At 36.4% G+C, this 23582-nt stretch overlaps 1 protein-coding gene across 1 annotated transcript in view; it reads right to left on the bottom strand.

The window, feature by feature from the left end:
• ITGA8 (integrin subunit alpha 8) overlaps positions 1-23582 on the bottom strand; it is a 330607-nt gene that overhangs the window by 109638 nt on the left and 197387 nt on the right. The window contains exons 16-22 of the mRNA XM_007956731.1: positions 19421-19476; positions 18842-18996; positions 17390-17527; positions 16829-16896; positions 15293-15440; positions 5985-6077; positions 1384-1463 (exon numbers count right to left, since the gene is read on the bottom strand). Coding sequence (XP_007954922.1) covers positions 1384-1463; positions 5985-6077; positions 15293-15440; positions 16829-16896; positions 17390-17527; positions 18842-18996; positions 19421-19476 — 738 coding nt within the window. The remainder of the gene's footprint in view (positions 1-1383; positions 1464-5984; positions 6078-15292; positions 15441-16828; positions 16897-17389; positions 17528-18841; positions 18997-19420; positions 19477-23582) is intronic.

Raw genomic sequence — 23582 nt, 5'->3', positions numbered from 1 at the left:
TGAAAATCTGTTATATTCTTATGGAGTTTATATGGTTTTAAAAATCCCAAGTAGTACCACTGAAGTAACTATTAAAAAGTAATTCTATGCACAATCATTCTAAGAGTTATCAAGTTATAATGATACTTCTTGCAGACATTAAGGTAATTATTTAGAGATTAGCCACACTGCACAGTAGTATTTGAAAACCCAAGTAGATAATGACTTCACAGTTGTTTTCATGGCTAGGACAAAGGTTCAACACACTGGGCAGTGTATGCTTTCACAAATTATAAATAATTATGGGAGATGTGTATGCACTGTTTACATTAGTACTTTTTAAAATGCAACCCACAAAATATATATACTTCATACTGGATGTCTTAGCACACACACTTATATTTATCTGAAAGGAATGCTCCTCACTCTGGTATGTTATATTCAATTCAATTTCCTTTTATTTTAATATGGGTCTGTTGTTGATGTTATTTGCCACCGAGTCGGCACCGACTCATAGCGACCCCTCCTTGGGTTTCCGAGGCAGTATCACTACGGAAGTAGGAATGCCCAACCTTCCTTCTGAGGAGTGGCTGGTGGGTTTGAACCGCCAGCCTTCTGGTTAGCAGTCAAGTGCCTTAGGCACTATGCTACCAGAGCTCTAGACACATTAAATTGATTCCATTATTTCGTAAGGGGTTGAAGCCGATAGTTGGAAAACCCTGGTCAGCATGCCACACTACTCTCTTTCTGTCTTTTAACTCATACTATTCATTATTTTAGGCTATGAATAGGGTATGAAAGGGCAAAGTCACAGTTGAATCCCTGAATAGCCTTGGAAAAAGGAGGCATGCCCCTTGTTGGTCCAGCTACAAAAGACCCTGCTTTCCAACGTAATAGTATCTTGCTCACATCCCACCATGGTGCTTGCAATTAACCTACCAGAGATTCATTCATTCTCATCTTGAAAGTTCAGAGGATTTCAAGATTGCAAATGCGAAGTCTATGCTTTTTTGCAGAAATTTTGTTCTCGAGGATTAGCTGATACCTAGCTGAAACGATGGGGTATGTCTTGGGGGTGGTAATGGAGGTGGGAGGAGGCATGTGCAACAGACCAAGAAAAAGCAGAGGTGAAGGGGTGCTTGGAGGTGTCTGTGACAAATTTTTACTATCTCATAACTTGGCCTAGATAATTAATCTTATTTTCAAAACTCAAAATACTGAAGCAATGGAAATCATAATTGAGAAACAAAGAGAATGGGTTGTCAAAATTTGGGATCTAGTATCAGAAGAGCTTTTAAAGTGAAGGAATTTGACAAGGGCATTCATTTTGCCATTAATCTCTTTAATATTGAATGTTGAAGATAATTCAGGCATTTAAATTTCTTTAATGATGAATAGTCTAACCTTTTGATTTGGAGGTCGAAGTTAATGCTCACGTTTGTTGTTTCAAGACGAGGAACTGCAAATCGGAGGCCCAGAGAATACTAAGAAAAAATAAAAAATCACACGGGGTATAGTTACTACATGGAAGGGACCTTATGCACAGCATAAAATCGTTTTTATGAAGTTAGCCCTGCAAAAATCTCTATTCTAGCTCATTGTAACTGCCCCCTTCTCTGTGTCTACCTGGCACTGCCAGACCAGGAGAAAACCATGCAACCAGACCCCAGGGCTAGACAATTTATATTACTGAACATTTTTGGTTCCCTTTCTCCATTTAATCCCTGGTTTGTGCAAAGAGTCAATGAGCTTGGTTGCTAAGCAAAAGGTTGGAGGGTCAAGTCCACCCAGAGGTGCCATGGAAGAAAGACCTGGCAATCTACTTGGCAAACTCAGCCATTGAAAACCCTATGGAGCACAAGTATACTCTGATAACATGGAGTTGCCATGAGTCAGTCAACTCAGTAACAACTGCTTTTATTAGTTTGTTTTTCTCTCTGTTTATCCCTATATGTCTCTTTTCCCAACACCTTTTTGAGGCACAAAAATGTGTTATCACAGTAGAGCAAAATTGAAAACAGCCCCAAAAGAAAAGAGGATACTGATTCAGAAAACTATGATGGACATTTATGTAGGCAATGAAATTAAATTTCAAAGTCTTTGCAATGGAAAATGCTTATCATGTAATAATATTAAGTGAAAAAAGATTATAAAATTGTACGTAAAAATATTTCAGCTATAGTATTAATAATCTGTAAAGGGAAAACTTACTTTATGGGAGTGAGGATGTACTGTAAGGAAATACATCAGGAAGAGATGTTACATTTATGTTAAGACTATGGGTGCATGGATTATTTCTTCTACCTTCTTTTACTTTCCAAAGTGTTAAAAATGCTTTTATTATATTTAGAATTTGAAAATACATAAAAAATTGGAAAAAAAGAAATCCAGTGATAATATAAATAAGTAAAATAATACATAGACATATTTATATATATGTATATATTATATATATAAACCCATATGCTTACTTTTTCCCCCAAGCACTGTACTATGCTGATATTCATTATCTCATGCAATCAACATAACCCATCTCTGAAGTAGGTACTGTTATTGTTAACATTTTACAATTGAGGAATAGAGAGATTAATTGACTTGCTCTAGGTGCAGAGTAGATAAACTGCAGAGCTGGAATTTATATCCCTGCAATCTGACTCCAAAGAGCTCTGGCGGAATAGTGAATCTGCACTTAGAGAACTTACATTATGAGACAAACCAGTGATATTAACTACTGTTACTAAGAACCAATAATATGAGCTAAAAGTAAGTTTTTATTTTATTATAGTCATCATTGTCATTCCATGGGTCCATTAATGAATGTGCTACTATTTAGGCACTGTACTAATGGCTTTACAGATGGTAGACCATTGTAGTACTACAAATATTCTACCAAGTAGGTATTTTCTCATTTCAGTGTGTGTTGCCTAAGCTATTGTGGCTGATAAATGGAAAGCTAGGATTTAAAGCCAGATGTGTCTAATTATAAAGTCTGTGTATCCTTTTGCCCCGGCCATAATGAATTCTTTTATAATTCCAAATTCTGTCAGGCTGCTAGGATTTGCACATGCTTTTCCATGTTCTTTGAAAGCCCTTCAGATTTTCTGCTTTTTCTACTTGAAGAATCCTAACTCAGGTTCAGAACAAGAGGTAACTCCTGCAACCCATCCTCCAATCCTACAGGATGGTCAGGCACAAGTTTTCTCTTTATTCTCTGTGTTTTTCTTTACTTTTCTCCTATCATTCAACCTATGATATTGCTAACTAGAGGTTTCTTATAGACTGGGGATTATATGTTTCCATCTTATATTGCCAAAGTCTAGCTTAGTGCCAGACTTATAGGAGGGGTGCAACAAGCATTATCAAAAGAGTGTCAATCTAACGATCCTGCAGCCATTGCCTGCATGCTCCCAGTGATATGGATCTCATGATATTGTGATAAACCCTGCCTAATGTTGGTTTTCATTACAGAACAATTCAGCATGGGATATGACAATTTCATCCTAGTAAGAGAATGCATGTGTTTTTAACTAGTACCAAATACCAGAGCCTTTGTTGAACCACCAAATTTTCCTTATCCAGCTTGTGTGTTTTTATGACTTTCAGTGGTATAGAAATATTTTATATTAGGTATTGTTTGAAAATAAGTTTACTACTTAAAAATGTTAAAGCAAAAATTCTGAATACTATCTTAAATATTTTGTTAAGTTAAAATGGAAAAGCCATCCAAAAACTGTTTTTTTTAAATATATGGGGGCTGTAATGACTATTCCTAGCTATTTATGATTCATTTTAATATTTTCAGTGCTTTTACATTTGGAGTTTTGCCATAATCTATTGATAGAATATTCTTTAAAGTAGAACATGAAGAAGTAAATAAATCAAATTGTTTTACAACAAAACAGAATGCAATAAAATTTGATGTGTTTAAGGGCATTTAAGGGTGAGATAAGAAAGCTATTAGGTTTCTTCTGCTATGGACCTCAGAGATAAACAAATACAAACAATTTACTTCCTTGACTTCTAAAGATTATTTTGCCAGTAAAATGGACTGACATCTTTTCACATAAACACATTTGTGGTTAAGACCACACTGTCATGTTTACCTTCCACCTTGAATGACACTGTCTGCTAGTTTTGTGTCAAGACTATCCTTAGTTATTGATGATCTTAGAGATCTCTGGTCTAGATTCTACACTTTTAATACTGAAACAGGAACAAGTGACCAGTCCTACAGATGCTAACATGCTTTCAATTCATTTCTCTTTGGCCTGAAAAAAATACCAAACTAAGTGGCTAGATTTTTCTTGAAGATGAACAGAATGACTTATTAGCTTCTAGATCAAAGGATTATCATGAAGATATAATAGCTTTGCTTCAACATCCTAGTCTGTCTTTCATCTGTTATTAACTTTTCCCTAAATAATTTTCACAATTTTGCAGCCTGGCTAGAGCATGGGCTTTACGGTTAGGCCTGGTTTGAATCCTAGCTCCGTCCTTTACAGCTTGTGTGACTTGGGGCAATTCATTTGATTTCTCTCAGCCTCACTGTCCTCATCCATAGAATAGGGGAAATGCATGACTCATAGGGTTGTTGTGAAAATTAAATGAGATAACATACAAAAGCACTCAGTGATAGGTTTATAATATAGATGGCAATCAATATATGGTAGCTACTAATAATCTGTTATAGTTTACTTTCCATTTAAATATTTACTTCTTTTAACCCAAGAAGTGAGTTTATTAGTCTGGCATATTTAAGAAATATTTATGATTAATGTAATTGAGTTTATTTTAGTATAAAAACACAAACATATTACTAATCAACATCCTATACAATATCCTAAAGTATAAACTGGAAACAGGTACTATTTGAGAAAAAGTTTCAAATGCTCAAATCAGTGTGTGAAGCAGTGAGTTAAAAGGTTTATTTACTGCAGGACTTCCAAGTGCCTTTAAAATGTGAATGTGTGTGGAGTCTCCCTAGGAGTATACGATACTCAGCAGTGACTACAGAACTCCCTTCTAATGAAAGTACTATCTCAAGGGCCTATTGCCTTGGAATACACTTTGAGAAATGTTGTTCTAATACAAATCCACACAAGTTTTCATGAAATTTTTCTCAAGCAGAGCATTTCATCCATAATCACAAACATCTAATTTTAAATAGAGGAATATGTATGTTTAATTTATGTAAGATATAAATATGTACCATTTGCTGATTTTAGATTTTTTCTTCTGATTTATGTCTTCATAAAATAATTATTTTCATTGTGATATTTACTGCAAGTAGTCACTATGTATATACTTAAAATTGTGATTGCATAAAATAAATTTATTGTCTACAAGTAATCTTACATGGAAAGTTCCTAAACCTGGAAAAAAACAACAAACAAAGGAAAACAATTCCTTATTCTTTTGCAGATATATTACAAATCATTATTACTTTTTTTCTTGCTACAAATGATTTTCTGTGTGATTCTTCAAATAAGATGCATGGGAAATACAGACTTGATAAAGTGGATTAAAAACTGGATTATGGTAATTATCTTTATATAAAAATACTGAGTGATATTCACAAAGGAGGTGCATATGGAAGTAAAAGTTAATCATCTTTGCTAAAGCCTGTTTTAATCATGATATTTCTTTTGCCCTTTATTTACACTGCATTTCTTTTTAGTTCAAAGAAAATTCTGTGATAAAATGCAAAGGAAACATACTCAAAGAAAACATTTGTCTGCATATATATATTGCAACTAAGAGCCATGTATGTAAGAGTGATATCAAAAGAGGAATATAAAGGTATTCAACTTTTTGTGTTAGTAACCCTAGCTACTCACTCTTTGTAGGCTATAATGCTAAAACCCACTACCCTAGTTAATTTCCTGCCTAATTTGTTCTAGTTGTTCTGTATTAAAGCTGCTGAGTGCTAATTGGGTAGCTTTCAATTAAATTAAAATTCAATTCAATTAGATAGAAATCAGTAACTGCTTCTGGTTTTCTCTTACATTTGTTCCAGCCACCATAGGGTTCCCGAGGTCACACACCACCATTCTGGTCACATTTTCCATCTTGTATTCACAGCTCAGTGGCCGAAGTCCCTGCAACAGGAAAGAACACCAACGTGGAGTTCAGGGGGGCAAAATAAATCACATCCTGCCACAAAAGTGATGCTGAGGGCCTGGGAAGCTTCCCTTGATTTCAAACACCTGTGTGAGTAACTACACACAGGAATTAGTTTGTGGTTATGAACTCAGAAGAGAAAATGGAGAGAAAAAGATAAGAGTTTAACTTTAGAAAGAAATTTGTTGGAGGACTGGCAAATATTGATGAAGAAAATGCTTACCAGAATATCTATATGAACATTTGGGGGATTTTTTTCACTAATGTTAATGTTAAACTCAGGGTATGAAAGGCACAAATGATTTAATATGATTAAACACATATGTTCCTGATATTAATCTTGGGAGAATGAAATAATAGTAATATATATATATATATATTATATATATTATCATATGATTCAATGAGCATTTAAACACAAGTTTCTACAGACCATGTCTCATGGTTCCATTCTGAGATCTCACAATCTTAATTCAACCCTCCAAATACTTAAGGTGTGAAAAAAACACTTTTATGTTTCACCCAGTGTTTCCTGTCTTCCCCTTTCCCCCATATGCTATTTTGATTGAAGTTTTAAAAAACTCAATTTAAAGAGGTGCTTAGAATTATGCACTAAACAATCTGGATTTCTCAAAGTTATGCCAGACCAGCGAGGGAAATAAAGGAGATTTATCTTTGAACTACTGCCCTCTACTCCCTGCTCTACCTGATGTCCTCATGTTCCACCCAGCAGCCTAGAAACTCACTCCTCTCTCTCCACCCCAAGCCTCTTTCCATACTTTAAAACTTAAAGTCCCTATGGCTCTGCTCTGCTTTTGGTGATATTGTTGTTGTGTGCCATTGGGTTGATTCCGACTCAGTGACCTCATGTAACAGAACAGAACTGCCCCCATAGTTGTTTCTAAACAGTAATCTTTATGGGAGCAGATTGCCAGGTCTTTCTCCCCAGAGCCACTGAGTGGGTTTGAACCACCAAGCTTTCAGTTAGAAGATGTGTGCTTAAAGGTTGAGCCACAGGGATCTTTGCTTTTAGTGGTATCTACTTAAATCTATCCGTTATTTCACTCTACCTTGTTAAGTGCTACCAATACATTACTAGTCAACTGCATCCCCAAAGACAGGCTTGCAGTATGAGGACTTTCACAAAGAAGAATTTCACAGAAATTTGGGGACTTCTGTACCTGTGAAAGGTCCATGGAGAGATGGCTCCAAGTGTGAGGACTATTTATTTACCTGTCAGTATTCAGAAAATACTGAAATTTTCTATCAGGAAGTAGTGTGAAATTTCAAGTAAGATTTAGAAATAGTCCTCTACTTCTTTCTTTCTACTTTATTAACAAAAACATATAAACAAGCAAGCAAGCAATTAAAAATGAAACAAATATCATACATCTATAAGGTGAATCCTGTAGGTAAATTATATATTTTGGGAATATTAAACTTCAGGAGGGCAGGGATGTTTGCATCTGTTCTGTCCCCAGTGCCTAGAACAGCATCAGGCACAAAGTTGTAGACAGTGTCAGGAGACAGAGCAAGGAGCTTCCACCCTTTCATAAAAGAGGAACCTACAATGAAACAGACATGTACACAACTAACTGTAAAGTCTTCTTTTCCTCTTCTTCATTACATTTTTTAAAAATAATATTATTTTATTGTGTTTTTGGTGAAAGTATACACAGCAAGTTAGGTTCCCATTTGACAATTTCCATATAAAATGTTCAGTGATCTCCTCATCACACTGTAATAATCAAAAACCAAAAAAAACAAAACAAAACAAAAATCCCCAATGCACTGCCATGGAGTTGGATCTGACTTATAGTGACCCCTCCTTGGGTTTCTAAGGTGGTATCACTACGGAAGTAGATTGCCCCAATCTTCCTTCCAAGGGGTGGCTGGTGGGTTTGAACTGCCAGCCTTCTGGTTAGCAGTCAAAAGCCTTAGGCACTGTGCCACCAGAAATAAACACTGAAAGGTCTGTTCTAATTAATGAGAAAGGAATAAATCACTGATATTGAGAAGGACCATTTAATAAATGTTCTCTCCAAATACCCTGAATGACATCTTAGCATTCTGAGGAAGGTGAGAAATATATTTTCAGTGTTCTCACTTCTCAAGGGAGCTCTGGTAGAGTAGTACCTAAGGCACTTGAATGCTAAGCAGAAGGCTGGAGGTTCAAACCCACCAGCCACTCCTGGGAAGGAAGGTGGGGCAATCTACTTCTATAGTGATACCGCCTTGGAAACCCAAAGAGGGGGTCGCTATGAGTTGGGTCTGACTCGACGGCACATAACAACAACAACAACAGCAACATTTCTCAAAGGTTAAGGTGTCTTAGTTACCTAGTGCTACTATAACAGCAATACCACAAGTGGGTGGCTTTAACAAATAAAAGCTTATTTTCTCAGTTTAGGAGGCCAGAAGTCCCAATACAGGGCACAGGCTCTAGGGGAAGTCTCTCTCTCTGCGGGCTCTGGAGGAAGGTCCTTGTCTCTTCAGCTTCCGCCTCCTAGTTGCTTGGAGATCTCCATGTGTCTTGGCGTCTATTTTACCCCACCTCTCTTGCTCACTTGTTTAATCTCGTTTTATATCTCAAAAGAGATTAACTCAAAATACATCCCACACTAATGTAGCGTCATCAACGTAACAAAGACAATTCATTCCCAAATGGGATTATAACCACAGGCAAAGAGATTCGGATTTGCAACACATATTTTTGGGCGACATAATTCAATCCAAAACATTTTTTTTTAAATGTTTTTAAAGATCTGTAACTAACCCTAATCTTAGAGAGAGATTTTGTGTTGTTATTAATTCTATCCTGAAAACAGAAAAAAAGAACCCAGCAAAAGCTTTCAAAAGTGCCCATATGTCCTTTGAATATAAACTAAGGATTTAGCTTCTGTAGTAAGTATTTTTATCCCACCTAAAGGTTAAAGTTTATATGTAGATTTTTTTCAATCTTCTAGAAATAGCTTTATGGCATTTATCAAAGATGTGTTTCCTCCCATTCCTTTTCTTTTTTTAAACCTTTACTTCCTCTGAGTTGGAGAAACAATGCTTGTTTTTCTAGATATTTCTAGATTATTTTCTCAGCTCTTCCAGGACATTTTTGTTCTAATCTATTTATAGCTCAAAGTGTGTGTGTAGTGTGTGTATATATGTGTGTGTGACTGTATGTGTGTGTATATATATGTGTATGTGTGTGTGTATGTGTGTGTGTATATATATATATGTTGGGTCTGACTCGACGGCACATAACAACAACAACAGCAACATTTCTCAAAGGTTAAGGTGTCTTAGTTACCTAGTGCTACTATAACAGCAATACCACAAGTGGGTGGCTTTAACAAATAAAAGCTTATTTTCTCAGTTTAGGAGGCCAGAAGTCCCAATACAGGGCACAGGCTCTAGGGGAAGTCTCTCTGCGGGCTCTGGAGGAAGGTCCTTGTCTTATATATGTATACTTATTTATATAAGCTCTGGTAGTATAGTGCCTAAGGCATTTGACTTAACCAGAAGGCTGGCAGTTCAAACCCTTCAGACACTTCTTGAAAGGAAGACTGGGCAATCTACTTCCATAGAGATATTGCCTTGGAAACTCAAGGGGGGGTCACTATGAGTTGTTTCTGACTTGAGGGCAGTGAGTTTGGTTTTTTATTTTGGGGTGTGTGTGTGTGTGTGTGTGTGTATTCTGGTGGCATAATCAAACCAAAAAAAACAAACTCACTGCTGTTGAGTTGTTTCAATTCAAGTGACCCCCATTGGGTTTCCAAGGCTGTAAATCTTACGGAAGTAGATTGCCCAGTCTTCCTTCCATGGAGCAGATGGTAGTATAGTGTGTAAGAAATTTGGCTGCTAACCAGAAGGTCAGCAGTTCAAACCCACTAGCTGTTCCACGGGAGGAAGATGAGGCAGTCTGCTTCCATAAAGATTTACAGCAGTGGAAACCCAATAGAGGTTGCTATGAGTCAGAATTTAGTGGATGGCAATGGGTTTGGTTTGTTTTTTTTGTGTGTGGAAATTAATGGCTCTGCCAGCCTTATTCTGCTCCCTTACTTTTTGTTTCCCATGAGTTTTTTCTCTAATAAAATCAATGCATGTTTTATTTCCTTCTTGGCATTTGCTTCTTGGAGGACTCAAACTACCACTACAACTTTTCAAAGAAGTTTGTGAAGGCGTGTAGAGATAAGGAAACGATATAGGAAGGTAGTGTGGGGTCAAGGGAGGATTATATGATTATTGTAGTATATTGTATTTTTCCAAAGGTGAGTACAACAGTATCCACCATTCTATGTGTCTTTTGTTTTTGTTTTATATATATATATATATATATATATATATATATATAAAAGCAAGCTCTGGTGGTGTAGTGCCTAAGGCATTTGACTGATAACCAGAAGGCTGGCAGTTCAAACCCACCAGCCACTCCTTGGAAGGAAGGTTGGGCAATCTACTTCCACAGTGATACTGCTTGGAAACCCCAGGAGGGGTCGCTATGAGTTCGATCTGACTTGGCGGCAGTAAGCTTATATATATGTATATATTTTAATTGTGATTTGGGTGAAAGTTTATGGATTAAATTCATTTTCCATTCCATATGCCCTTTTTAATAATGTGACTTTAACATTCCTACTTTCAAATGGGAGGGGAATCTCTGCCTAAGCCCAAACAGTTCTTCACAACTGCCTTAACTAAGAGAGTAAAGCAGAAATGGTGCTCTGGGCCTTCTGAGGCTAAATATTAAAAAAATGCCAAGTAGTTACACCTTACTCTTTTGGGATGATACCTTTTGGTACTTAGGCTCCATACTATGAGGAAGCCCAGAGATCCCACATAAAGAGAGATGGAGAGCCATCTATAGGTGTTTTGGCTGACATTCCAGCTGAGGTCCATGCTGAGAGCCAAGATTAACCACAAGACATGAGAGTGAAGGGGACTGTTGATGATTCTTGCTCCTCGTCACCATGTCACCTGCAGGCTTTGAATTTCCCCAACTGAGGAACAAAACACTGTAGAGCAGAGACCACTGCACCCTGTCCAAACTCCTTTCCCTAGCATCTGTGAACATAGTAAAAATAATAATAATAATTGTTTTTTGCAACTAGAAGCAGCCAGTAGTGGGGGAGAGGCAGATGATACAGGAAGGAGGGACTATTGATGGAGCATGACCCCTGAAATACTGGAGGGTTAGGACCCAGATTATGGGCAGGTAGAATGCCCTTAAATAGTAGGTGGGACAGAAGCTATGGATACAACAATTGATAGGCTTGGTGACCTATAAAGTTAAGGTATTCTAGAGTTATGGTTGTGAACTTAAAATTAAAATACAGTTGGGATTCTAAAAAATTACTGCCTTTTTACTTTCCATCAGATAAAAATATTCTGAACTTGTAAAGATTTTGAATAGATATTTTTATTCTTTAATATCCAATTAATTAATCAATCAACAAATGTTTTCTCTGGTACCTATGGCATATAGATACAGGGACTGATTTGCTAGAAAATGCACTGAATGCTTATGTATGACATTTCTTGGCTACACACAATGAACCAGTTAGAACACTGATATGGGTAAATGTCCAGTCTCTGTTCTCCAAGTGTTTATAAGGGAAAGACAGTTCAGGTACAAAACTGGCCAATGAGGCTTCAGTTTTTGCCTGCATCCCCTCCTCAGGCTTGTATTTGTCTTTTGCTTCAAGAGAACTCAGAAACCATTTTCCATTAGTTCATTCTTGGATTTATTCTTTCTTTTGCTTATATTTTAAACACCTTTTATTTTTGCTCCTATTTAAAAAAAAATTGTTGCTGTTGAGTAGATTCCAACTCATGGCAACCACATGTGTTATGAAATAGAACTGCTCCATAGGTTTTTCTTGGCTGTAATCTTTACAGAAGCAGATTACCATCCTTTCTTCTGCAAACTGCTGGGTGTGTTCGAACCGCCAACTTTTAGGTTAGAGCCAACTGCAAACCACTTGCACATCCAGACTCCTCCTGTTACATTACACAAGTTTAAAGATAAGGCACACAGGCCTTTATTACTAGAAAAATTAGGGGAAGTGTAAAGTTTGACTCAGTTAAGGTGTCTAGCAAAAAAGATGATCAGCATCTATAATTTCTAAAAGATCAATGTTTTCAACAAAAGAAAAATAAAACTCACGATCAGATAACCCTAATGCCTTTCCCCCTTGAGAGGAATATTAAAAAAAAAAAAAAATACTTGAATTGGGTATAAATAAAAATGTACACAAACCTCAAACTGCTTAAAAACAAAGAAGAAATTAGAATGTGGCTTAGTCATGTAAAATTCAAAGATTGAGCTAAATCTCAGCCCAAGGGAAATTGATAGAGGAAAACAGTTAAGGACTCATTTGTGATTATGGATAATGTCTGCAGTAAGGTCTACAGCCAAAGATAGAAGTGATAAGGGCCCTCCCATGTTTTCCATGTAATGAAGTAAACAGTAAACTTGACATTTTGCTAAAAGAAAACTGTTTTTGAACAATAGATGTTTTATTTCATGAAGTTAGGGTGAGGGTTGGAGTGGGGGGTATGGAGGGTGGGGTAGGGTAACACACAGGGAATTGAAATACAAGTATGAGTGGAGCCTTGAAACATTTTAAAAAATAACATACTTGAGCTTCATCTTTGTGCTTTTTGATGTATAATTTGCATTCTAATTTTAGGATTGAGCAAAAATGTCTTCAAATACATTAATATATTATGTTTTATTCATTTAAATAAAACAAAACCCACAGAAATCTATACCTCACCATTATCGCCAAACAGGCCCTAACCATGCACTCTCTTAAATAATTATTGATGGTATTATTCTAAGATTTTTTTTCAACAGAAACACTTAATGATTTTATATGACTGTCAAAGACTAGTCATTATCACTCATCTGAGCTTTTTGACTAAAACATAAACCATGATATTAGAGGTAAACAGAGAAATTTGATATTCACTGCTTTTTTAAAATATTTATACAACAGCAACAATATGACAGTTTTAAATATCTCTTTAGAGGAACTGTCATTAAATTAATTAGGCAGTCATTACATGACTGCAAGCTCCTCAGAGTATGTGGTCTTTAGAAACCAGTAAACAAAACAAAACAAAACAAAAAACACCAAACTCACTGCTGTTGAGTTTCCGACTCATAGCGACCCCTCCTTGGGTTTCTGAGGTGGTATCACTACAGAAATAGATTGCCCAGTCTTCCTTCTGGGGAGTGGCTGGTGGGTTGGAACTGCCAGACTTCTGGTTAGCAGTCAAATGCCTGAGGCACTACACCACCAGAGCTCCCTCGAAGCTAGCAGGCATTTAATAAATTTTTGTTAAGTGAATGAATCTATCAGTAAGTATTTAAGGAGCACCATGATGTATCTAAGGAGCCCTGGTGGTGCTGTGGTTAAGTGCTTGGCTGCTTAGCTGCTAACTGAAAGGTTGGCAGTTGGAAAATATCATCCACTCAATGAGAGTGATGAGGCTTCCATAAGGATTGCAGCCTTAGAAACCCTATAGAGCAGTTCTATTCTGTCCTTTAGGGTCACTAGGAATGAAAATCAACTCAACAGCAGTGGGTATTTATGGTATTAATGTGCCTGGAGTCCCCGAGTGGCACAAAAGGTTAAATGGTCAACTACTAACCAAAAGGTTGGCAGTTCGAACTCATCCAGTGGCACCTTGGAAAAAAGACCTGCAATCTGCTTCTGAAAGGTCATAGCCACTGGAAAGGGTATTCTACAGAGTTCTATTCTGCACACAGGAGGTTGCCACAGTCAGAATGAACTCAATGGAAACTGTTTTGTTTTTATTTTGGTTTATGATGTACCTAGTCCTATGTGGGGCCAACTCGACGGCAAATAACAACAACAACAACAGTCCTATGTGAGGGAGCTCTGGTAGCATAGTGCCTAAAGCATTTGACTGCTAACCAAAAGACTGGCGGTTCAAACCAACCAGCCACTCCTTGGAAGGAAGGTTGAGCAATCTACTTCCATAGTGATACTGCCTCGGAAACCCAAGGAGGTGTTGCTATGAGTCGGATCCAACTCCACGGCAGTGAGTTTTTTTTTTTGTTGTTGTTGTTGTTGTTTTTGAGTCCTGTATGAAGGTTGGGTAATCTACTTCTGTAGTGATACCACCTCGGAAACCCAAGGAGGGGTTGCTATGAGTCGGGGCCAACTCGATAGCACATAACAACAACAACAACAATATGAAGTATAGTGATGAATATAAAAGAAATATTAAACTTTGTCTCTGCCCTTAATTTTTAGTATACATATTTCTGAAACTGAGGTATTCTCTCTATTATTCTATAATGTATTTATTGTGGTTTTCCAGATTAAGTGATTAAAAACAGACACCGAGGATACTCAGAGTGGAAACATGAAAGTTGTGATAGCGAAAGGGAAGACTATAAATAGCATCAGTGTCAGTGGTATTCACGACTGGTACATGAGGAAGACTCAGCTTTTCTGGCTACAATCCTGAAAAGGTGGACCAAGAATTAAGAAAAACGAACATATTTCTTTCCAGTGTCTGTGTAGCCTGTTATCAGTACTCAACACAGATTGGTTGGACCTTCTTCCATCAACAATAATGAAAACCAGGCCTCTGTGACTAGCTTGAAGCTTAAAGAAACTCAAAACAAGGCTTGAAAAGCTAGTGAGAGTAGCTTTTATCCAGGGGACAAAAGAAATTTATTGATCACTGTTAAGCTTCTTCTTTCAGTCAGTTTGCTTCCTTAGTTTAACTGTAATCTTTGGCCAATTCACCTTTGCACGAGGGCACAGAAAGAAGTCCCTGGGTGGGCAAATAGTTAACACACTTTGCTGCTAAACAAAAGGTTGGAAATTTGAATCCACTGAGAGATACCTTGGAAGAAAGGCCCAATGATCTACTTCTGAAAAATTAGGCACTGAACATCATATGGACATGCATGGGCTCACCACGAGTTGGAGTTGATTCAGTCGTAGCTAACAACAACATGGCAAAGAAAGACAGTCATATTGCTTAAGCCCATCCCTCTGCTTGACTCCTTTCTATCATGATTAACAAAGTAAAGTATCATTTTGTCCTCTTTTATTTAGGAAGAAACTCTCATCTAAGATGGCCCTACTTAACATTATTTGACTTTGACAACATACCTAGTTCTTTACAACTTCAAATAATTGGCAGGCATTACCTTGTTGTTGCGTTCAATCCCAACATAATCTGCCTCTTCTGGTATTATTACAAAGAGTTCAGCTTCATAGGCTCCTTCTCCTTCATTTCTTGCATTTATTATGAGCATAAGGTGATTTTCATCTCCAATGATTACCTGATGCTTATCTCTAGAAATGCAGTTTAAAAAGAATCATTAGGTGTTACACTTCTCTGATTTCACAGACACTTTAAGTACTCATCTGAACACAAAACTGAGACAAAGAGAAGTAGCAGCATCATGAGGGATGGTGGGAAGCATTAAAAGAAACATCTCTGAAGGAGAAGGATAGAGATCATCCAGTGCCTGTGCAAGTAAATGTTTAACAACCAGTTCAAAAAAGAAAAAAATAATAATTCTGATTTGTAATATTTGCCTATTGTAAATGCTCTCACTGTGATCCAATTCAACCTACCAACATACTTCACAACTTGCTAGCAAAACTCCCTGCAGAGTTAAAGACTGGCTCCCGAACTACTATGAGGCAGTTTGGCACATCGTTGAAAACAGCCATTATTTTCTTCAAAAACATAATTTTCTTCAAATGAGCAATGGGGGCAGGGGGAAGAAGAGAATTATTTAGAAAGTAAGAGGGGGGAGACAAGTAATGAAAAATAGACTATTAGAGGCAAGAAATAGGTAGAAAAATTAGAGATTTTAACTAGCTGATAGAGGATTTTGAAGAAATTTGATTCACTTCAAACTTCAAATTGAACCAACTTTTGGAAATGTCTATTCCACTTCTGACCCTTATTGAAAGGTATTGCTTTTGACACTTGCTAAACTGTGAAGTTTGGGAAAAATTCCCTTGAGAGGTTAGGAGATTCCAGACACTCACAACAAGATGGTTCCTGGGCAGAAGAGGAGCACAGAGCTGCTTTTTCCACCAAAGGATGTTTTACCTTAGTCCCATTTCTTTTGGTAACAAAAAGCAGTCCAATTACCAAGGCTGGACTGGTGACTCCATTACTGGCATTCATTCATAATGCCCTTTGATTCTTGCTTGATTTTATGACAATTTCTGCCTTATTCCATAAAGTACCAATTAAAAGTTTATTTTCAGTAAATTGAAATTCCTTTCATTTTGATAATTTTAAGAATGGCTTTGAGATTACTGGAGACTGTCCCAGGGTGCTGCAAAAACCAGTCTGGCTGAATTGCAGATGGAACTAGCCCGCCGGCATCCTTTGCCTACTTGACTGAGGCACGTAAGTAAATAGAACTTGAGCCACCCAATGGATGAGTTTACTTTTAAGAAAAAACATTTTTTTTTTTCTTTTCACATTTGCTGAAAGATCAAACAGCCCAGGCAAAAAATCTTAGGGTGTGTCACTTGACACCAATGACAAAGAACTGACCCAAACCACAGGCTCACACAAAGTGTAGCTAAGCTCAAGAATTTCATGCAGTGTATTTTTTTTTGTAGCAGTTGGAAGTGTATACTTTCTCCAGAGAAGCTTTAAATAAACACATGTATCCCATTAGATCTAATGTACAAGTTTATTTATTTAGACTTACGGTCTAGCTGACAGTTTCAAGTCAGGAATGCACATATTGTCTTCTCCACAGTCCACCAGGATGTGAGCCTGTGTCATGCAAAACATGCATCAGGAATATCTTGGAAAACATGAATCACATCCCATTTTCTTGAAAAGAACTAACAATTCCACAAATGGAAATGAGACTTTCCTTTCACCATGCATGATTTTCCCTAGCTATATATACACCCTATGTTACCCAGTGACCTCCCAATAGAGGCTAGTTTACATAACAGCCCAATTCCAATTCATCCTAAAATGTCTGTAAAGAATGCTACTCTGGCAATGTTTGAGGATTACAGGCTGCCTTGCTTCCATTATAGCCACATTTTGAACAAATTAAATCTTGGTTGCACAAGGAGAAGGGCTTCTGAAAACACAACAATGCAGTGTTTTAGGAAACATGTTGGGAAAAATTCCCAACTGCTATGTGTTTGTGTGCAAGAATGCAAACAAAAAGAGCTGGCTTTGGTTTCAAGGTCAAAGGAACAACACTTAGTGCCTGCTTGAGAGTGAACATCAGAGATGGTTAAGGACCTACCTGCTCACTAACAGAATTTTCTCTGTAGTGGTTAAGTATTGGTTTCACTGCCAGGCCTTCTTTAAAGGTAGATTCATCCAAGCTGTAATTCAAACTAATGTTGATTGGAGATAATTTATCTCGGAATTCAGTTTCATCCTAGGGAAAATAATCACAAACTCAAAAAGGCTCTGTGAAATGGCTGCAAGATGTTAGTCTGTGAAAGGCAGACAACATTTGATTTTAGTCAATGAAAGTGAGTGATGAAGCCATTATCACTGCAGCAGGCTTAGACACATGCTGATTTATGTGGTATATGGTACCACAATTAATATATGCTCAGAGATGAAGTCATTTAGAGCAGTAGCTTCACTGGAACATGTTCTAGAGGTAATCTTCAGGTTCCCCAGACCTTCACTGATTCATACAGAATCAGTCAAGTTGCAAAGTAGAAAATAATACATATACATACAACAAATGTCCTTAAAAGTATCAGAAATTAGCATTTTTAACATTTTTATTTTCATGAGGTTGGCAGAATATGTAAGTCTTCTTGGGCTCAGAGGAAGAAAACATGTTTACTTTTAGCACCTCTTTATACTGAGCCCTTGCTTGCATGAACTTCAAAACATCTTCAGCCCATCTGAAATTCTCTCAGAAAAAGAAACAGAACTCCATGAGTAAGGAGTGGCACCCAGCAGGAAGCACTGTACACACAGGACCATTTCAGACTGTGTAGCAGGCATGTCTCCCTTCGGTTGTGTGCCAGTCGAGATCACAATAAGATACAAAAGTCACTGTATCCCACTGTTCATTCCAGAGTGTGTTGGTGAACATCTGACCTTCCCCAAGTTTCCCCTCATTTAAAGTCCCTTCAAGAAGGGGAGGAAATAAGAAAGAGTGATACCAGCTCAACAACCAGCAAAATGAAGATGGATCATTGCTGTACAAAATTTTTTTTTTTTTTTTTAATTCTGTAGGGTGTTTTGGAGTGCTTGTAAAAACATTACTTTAAAATATTTAATAATAATAAAAAAACACTTTTAATAAAAACTTTGAATGTCTAAAAGTTAACACTCAAAGTTTTCTTGAGTTGTCTCTGAAATGTATGTTAAAAAGATTTGACAAAACATATTCATGTTGGATAAAAATCCAAATAAATTCTGTTAAACTTTTATGTTTTTTTGGGAAGCAGGGGTAGTCAGAAATGAAAACCACTTGAATTCAGTACCATTACTGGGATTTTTTTTTTTTTTAATCAGAAAGAAGCGTTAGAAATTAGAAGCAACACAAAATTAGATGAGTTGAAGGAAGAGTCAAGAGGAGAGTGTGTGACTTCAAGTTTCCTCCTATGAAAATGAAAATAGGTAGATGTGGATCTACGTAGAGAATTGTGATGGGGAAATAGAGAAAAATGGTTTGAATTTGGATTCCAGTGTTACAGGCCAGAAAAGCTACTTCTGATATACTTACTCGAAGGTAAACCATAAAGTCCTGGCACTGGAAGGCTTTCTGCCGCCTTATCACTAAAGGGAAGATGAGATAGGCCTGATGGTTGTCAAGGAAGAGAGTACGTTTAATGGCTCCTTTTTGTTTCAGTGAATCTAATTGCACCTCAGCTGTCAGGGCTAAAGAACAGACAAAAGTAAACACAATTAGGAAAGGAAAATTATTCAGTGAATGCAATGCTATATCAGAGATAAGAATTATTTCAAGTGCTTATTCAGAAAACATTTTTTTCATAGTTGGGATGGATCAAAAATAATACATAGGCTGAAAAATTTTTATAACATACTTCCCAAGCAAAAAAAAAAAAACCACTGTTCGTAAGTTTTAATACAAATTGTCATTTTTCTGTAATTATACATATTTTTGCAGATAATATGAATATCAGTTATTCAAGTAATATTTATGTAGAAGGTTTCATATACACAATAGAAATCATGGTATTAACAAAGAGCTTTTTTAGATTTATATTCTCTGTGCAGAGAAATGCTTACTGTCCAATTTTCTTAGTATAGTACAGGAGTGTAGAAATGAAAACATGCTCACCTATTGTGTTTGAAATGCTCTGGCCTGCTACTGATGCACAAACTCTTACAGAAAAGCTATGAAAAATAGTTGATAATGTATCGGTTAATAAAGTTTTGAATTGGAAGTAGAACTCTTCCTTTACCCCACCCTAGACAAAATGAGTACGTTCTTTCTCCTTTATACTTCTCTAATTACACACACACACACACATATTTGTGTGATACAGATAAATCCCAACACACAACACTAATATAATTAAGACAATGACAGTATTACATTGAAAGGCAATACTTAAACATATATATTACTAGAGACTAACTGATTTAACCAATAAGTCAATTAATCAATTATCTGCTGCCTTCATTCAATAAATACAGATGAGCATCTTACATGTACTAGGCAGTAGAGTAGGGGAATAGCTATTGCAAAGGCCTAGAGATGAGCACAACATGACACCGTTTGAGGAACCTATAGAAATTCAGGATAGTTGGAGCATAAAATGTGACGGTGAAATCATAGGTAAGGCTGGCTTGGACATCAATAGGAAACAGGGTTTTGAAATACAGGTTAAAGAATGTGGAATGAATGCTAAGAAGAGTGGAGGACACTATTATGAATAACCCAGCATCACCCACTCTATCTGGAAGGAGATAGGAACTGTGTAGTAACTTACTCAGGGTGGAGGGAAAGAATTGAGACAGAGGTACTAGTAGAGAAAGAGGAGAAATGAAGAAAATAAGGAGCTCAGAGGGTTGTCTCAAACTAGGTAGGCACAACAATATGGGGTAGAAAGAAGAGTAGATAAGTATCAGAGGCACTTTATAGTTTTGCCCTGAACATGCCCTGAACATATTCAAAGGAATGTTTCCCATGGTTCGTAGGATGACCTGTGCGTGGGATGGGTCTATGGTGGTGGAGAGAATGAGAAGCAGCCTCTTGTCTAGGTCTGACTTTGCTGAATGTGCTCACTCCCTCCTGAAAAATTTCAAGCCCTACCACCCCACATTAGAGAGGCCCTTTTTACATTTTTAAGGAGATGAAAATGTAAGAAAATGCTTAAACATGAGTTAATGACAGCTTTAAAGTTTTTACTAGTAAAATACTATAGTGTGATTTGAATATTTGTACAGAATTCAAAAGGAATAAAGAATTCTTAATCATACTTTAATTACGTGTCAGCTTCCTGTGTCAAACAAAATGAAAATGTGTCACATCTGGGATTCATATATCTACCATGACCTCAGTCAATGTCTTCCTTCAGGGTAAATAATTTGCCACATACCATTAAGCCAAAAGTTTCCTGAGATGTCAATGCTATTACAAATGTTTATACCATTTCCCCAGAGAAATCACAAATTCCAACCCACTTCTACTTCTTTCGAATTATTTAAGAAAGATGAGGAACTAATTATAACTTTAAATTTTATAGTGGGTCTGGCTTTCAAAATAGAAGTTTTTTCTATGTCTAATTGTTTTGGAAGTAATTGATCTTTTTTCTGTTGATCATTATATTGCAAATTCAAAGCACATTAGCTTTTATAGGACAAATTCCTATTTGTAATAGAAATATCAACATAGCGAAATTATAATAATGTTAGACAGAGAATTAACTAAACACAAAGAATTCAAAAAGAATATATATATATGTATATATATATATATATATTACAAATAATAAATTAAACTCAAGAATGTAAACATTATTTGCTTTGGTAAAAGGTATGCAGTTAAAAAGCAATGTTATCAGCTTAAGGACTACTCTTGATTTGTGAACTACACCTGAGTAAAGGTGTACTTGGGTGAACAAAAGCTGTGAACTGTTATTGAATTTAGAACAAAAATCTCAACTAGAATTTATTCATTGTACTCCTTTAGTCTGAATAGGTCTGATCTGAATCAAAACCACTAAATCAACCCACATCCTTCTTCATAGAATTTCTAAATGAAACTGCTTTGTCTTTAATGGTTCTGATATGGTCACAAGGCAGAACCACACACTACATAATCTTATAACACGTTCTAACCTAATTTATAGTTGGAATAATGATTTATACTGTGCTTGCTAGCTACGTATGATGCAAAAGGAATGATAAATGTGAAACATGACTTAAAAGTATAAAGCAAATTATTTTTCAAACTAACCAATTGAATCCGATTTTAATGATGTTGTTGTTATGTGCCGTTGAGTCGGACCTGACTCATAGCGATCCCTCCTTGGGTTTCCAAGGCAGTATCACTATGGAAGTAGATTGCCCCATCTTCCTTCCAAGGAGTGGCTGGTGGGTTTGAACCACCAGCCTTCTGCTTAGCAGTCGAGTGCCTTAGGCACTACGCTACCAGAGCTCCAAATATTTTACATAAAGTCTCATGTAACTGAAAAGTGTTTTTATAGATTTGAAAAGTGGGCAGTTGTTGACTTTTACATTTATAAAATGAAAAATTTCACTAAATAATTATCTTTATTTTTCTAATTGGTTAATAAACTTACATTAATATTTATTGAGCTTTTTTTTACTTTCCAATTTATAAATGCCAATAGGAAACAGTATTTTATAAAACTACACAGCTGCTTGAAAGACAGGGAAATCCACATTGATGGGAATGAAGAATTATTTGCCAGTTAGAGTTTATATAATAGTTTTCAGATGTATAATACAAGGTTGTATCAATACAAACAAAAAACTACAGCATCAAAAATCAACAGATGACTTTTAATCATTTTAGGAAACTGAGCTAAATTCTCAGAATAAGTTAAAAAAGCATCAGAGAAAAACATTTCTAGACTAAACCAGTTGTTTATTTTCCATCTTCTGATACTCTGAGCTATCATTTGATACTTTTGCATGTGAAAATAAAAATACCTTTCAGAAAATATGTGCAATAGAATCAAATAATAATTGAAAAGGGATATATTGTATATCTATTCACATAATAAGTTGCATTTTCTCTTAAAAACATGATTTAGTGCAACAAGAAAATGGCTCATGAAAATACTATCTCTTGTTAAAAAATTAATATCCTTTCCACAAGTGTTGAAACTAGTTAAATCTTATACAAATATCCATGAAACTAAAAATTCTTAGAAAAATGTACCTAACTCAAAACAATAGCATTCTATACTAGGGTGTTCCAAACGTGCTTTAAAAAATACTGTTGAGATGCCCATTCACTTATGAACATGTGAACATATGGCTACTGGGGGAATAATCAAGTCTTAATACTCATGCCGAAGTAGCTCTCACAGTTCATTTAATGCTCATTTAATCATTCCAGGGTAAGGAAAAATGCTGGCCCTTTCAAATATTTTCTCAGATCAGGTTTTCATTATAGTATTTTATGGTTTTAAACCATTTAAAAATGCGCTCGGGGCATTTCCTAACTACTTTCAAAAGCTGTTAAAGGAAGAGAATACTTCTCCCTGCATTGGGAGCTCCTAGAAACAGGATGTTTTTCCATGAATCCTTCAGGTCTCTCCTTCCTCCCCACCCTCCATTCTCAAAGGCTCTGATTGTGGTATGAACTCTTGTCAAAAAAGCCTTCAACCACGCACTGAAATTGGCTAGAAATAACTTTTTTGGGTTGAGACTAGTTTGTTCTGCATACTGACTTTCTCAGGAACCAAACATGCTGTCTGAGTTAGACCACTTCTGGAAAATGAAGGCAAAACTCAAATATTCCAAGTATTTGTTGGTTTTTCACAGGACACCCTATGACATAACCCAATATGGCTGATTTCTGACCTTTCAACCCAGAATCCATTGCAATTGAGTTGATTCCAACTCATAACAGTCCTCATTGGGTTTACCAAAGTAGATTGCATCATCTTCCTCCTACAGAGCAGTTGGCCTTCTCATTAGCAGGCATGTTAAGGAACATTGTGGCATTGTTTTAATTTTGAGATGAGCTCCTCAGGTTGGAAGCCACTAAAAATATGACTGGGGATGAGCTGCCTTCTCAGAGTAGAGCCAACCTTAATGAAGTAGATAGAGTAAAGCTTTTGGGACCTCCATTTGCTGATATGGCATGACTCAGAATAAGAAAAAACAGTTGCAAGCATCCATTAATAATTGTAACATGGAATGTACGAAACATGAATGTAGGAAAATTGGAAGTTGTCAAAAATGAAATGGAACACATAAAGATTGATATCTTAGGCATCAGTGAGCTGAAATGGACTGTT

This window comes from Orycteropus afer, unplaced genomic scaffold (assembly GCF_000298275.1).
Source record: "Orycteropus afer afer isolate SDZICR_OR568_19922 unplaced genomic scaffold, OryAfe1.0 scaffold00655, whole genome shotgun sequence".
Classification (NCBI taxonomy): Eukaryota; Metazoa; Chordata; class Mammalia; order Tubulidentata; family Orycteropodidae; genus Orycteropus; species Orycteropus afer.
The sequence above is the reverse complement of the archived record's forward strand: the minus strand, read 5'-3'. Positions and strand labels throughout refer to the sequence as shown.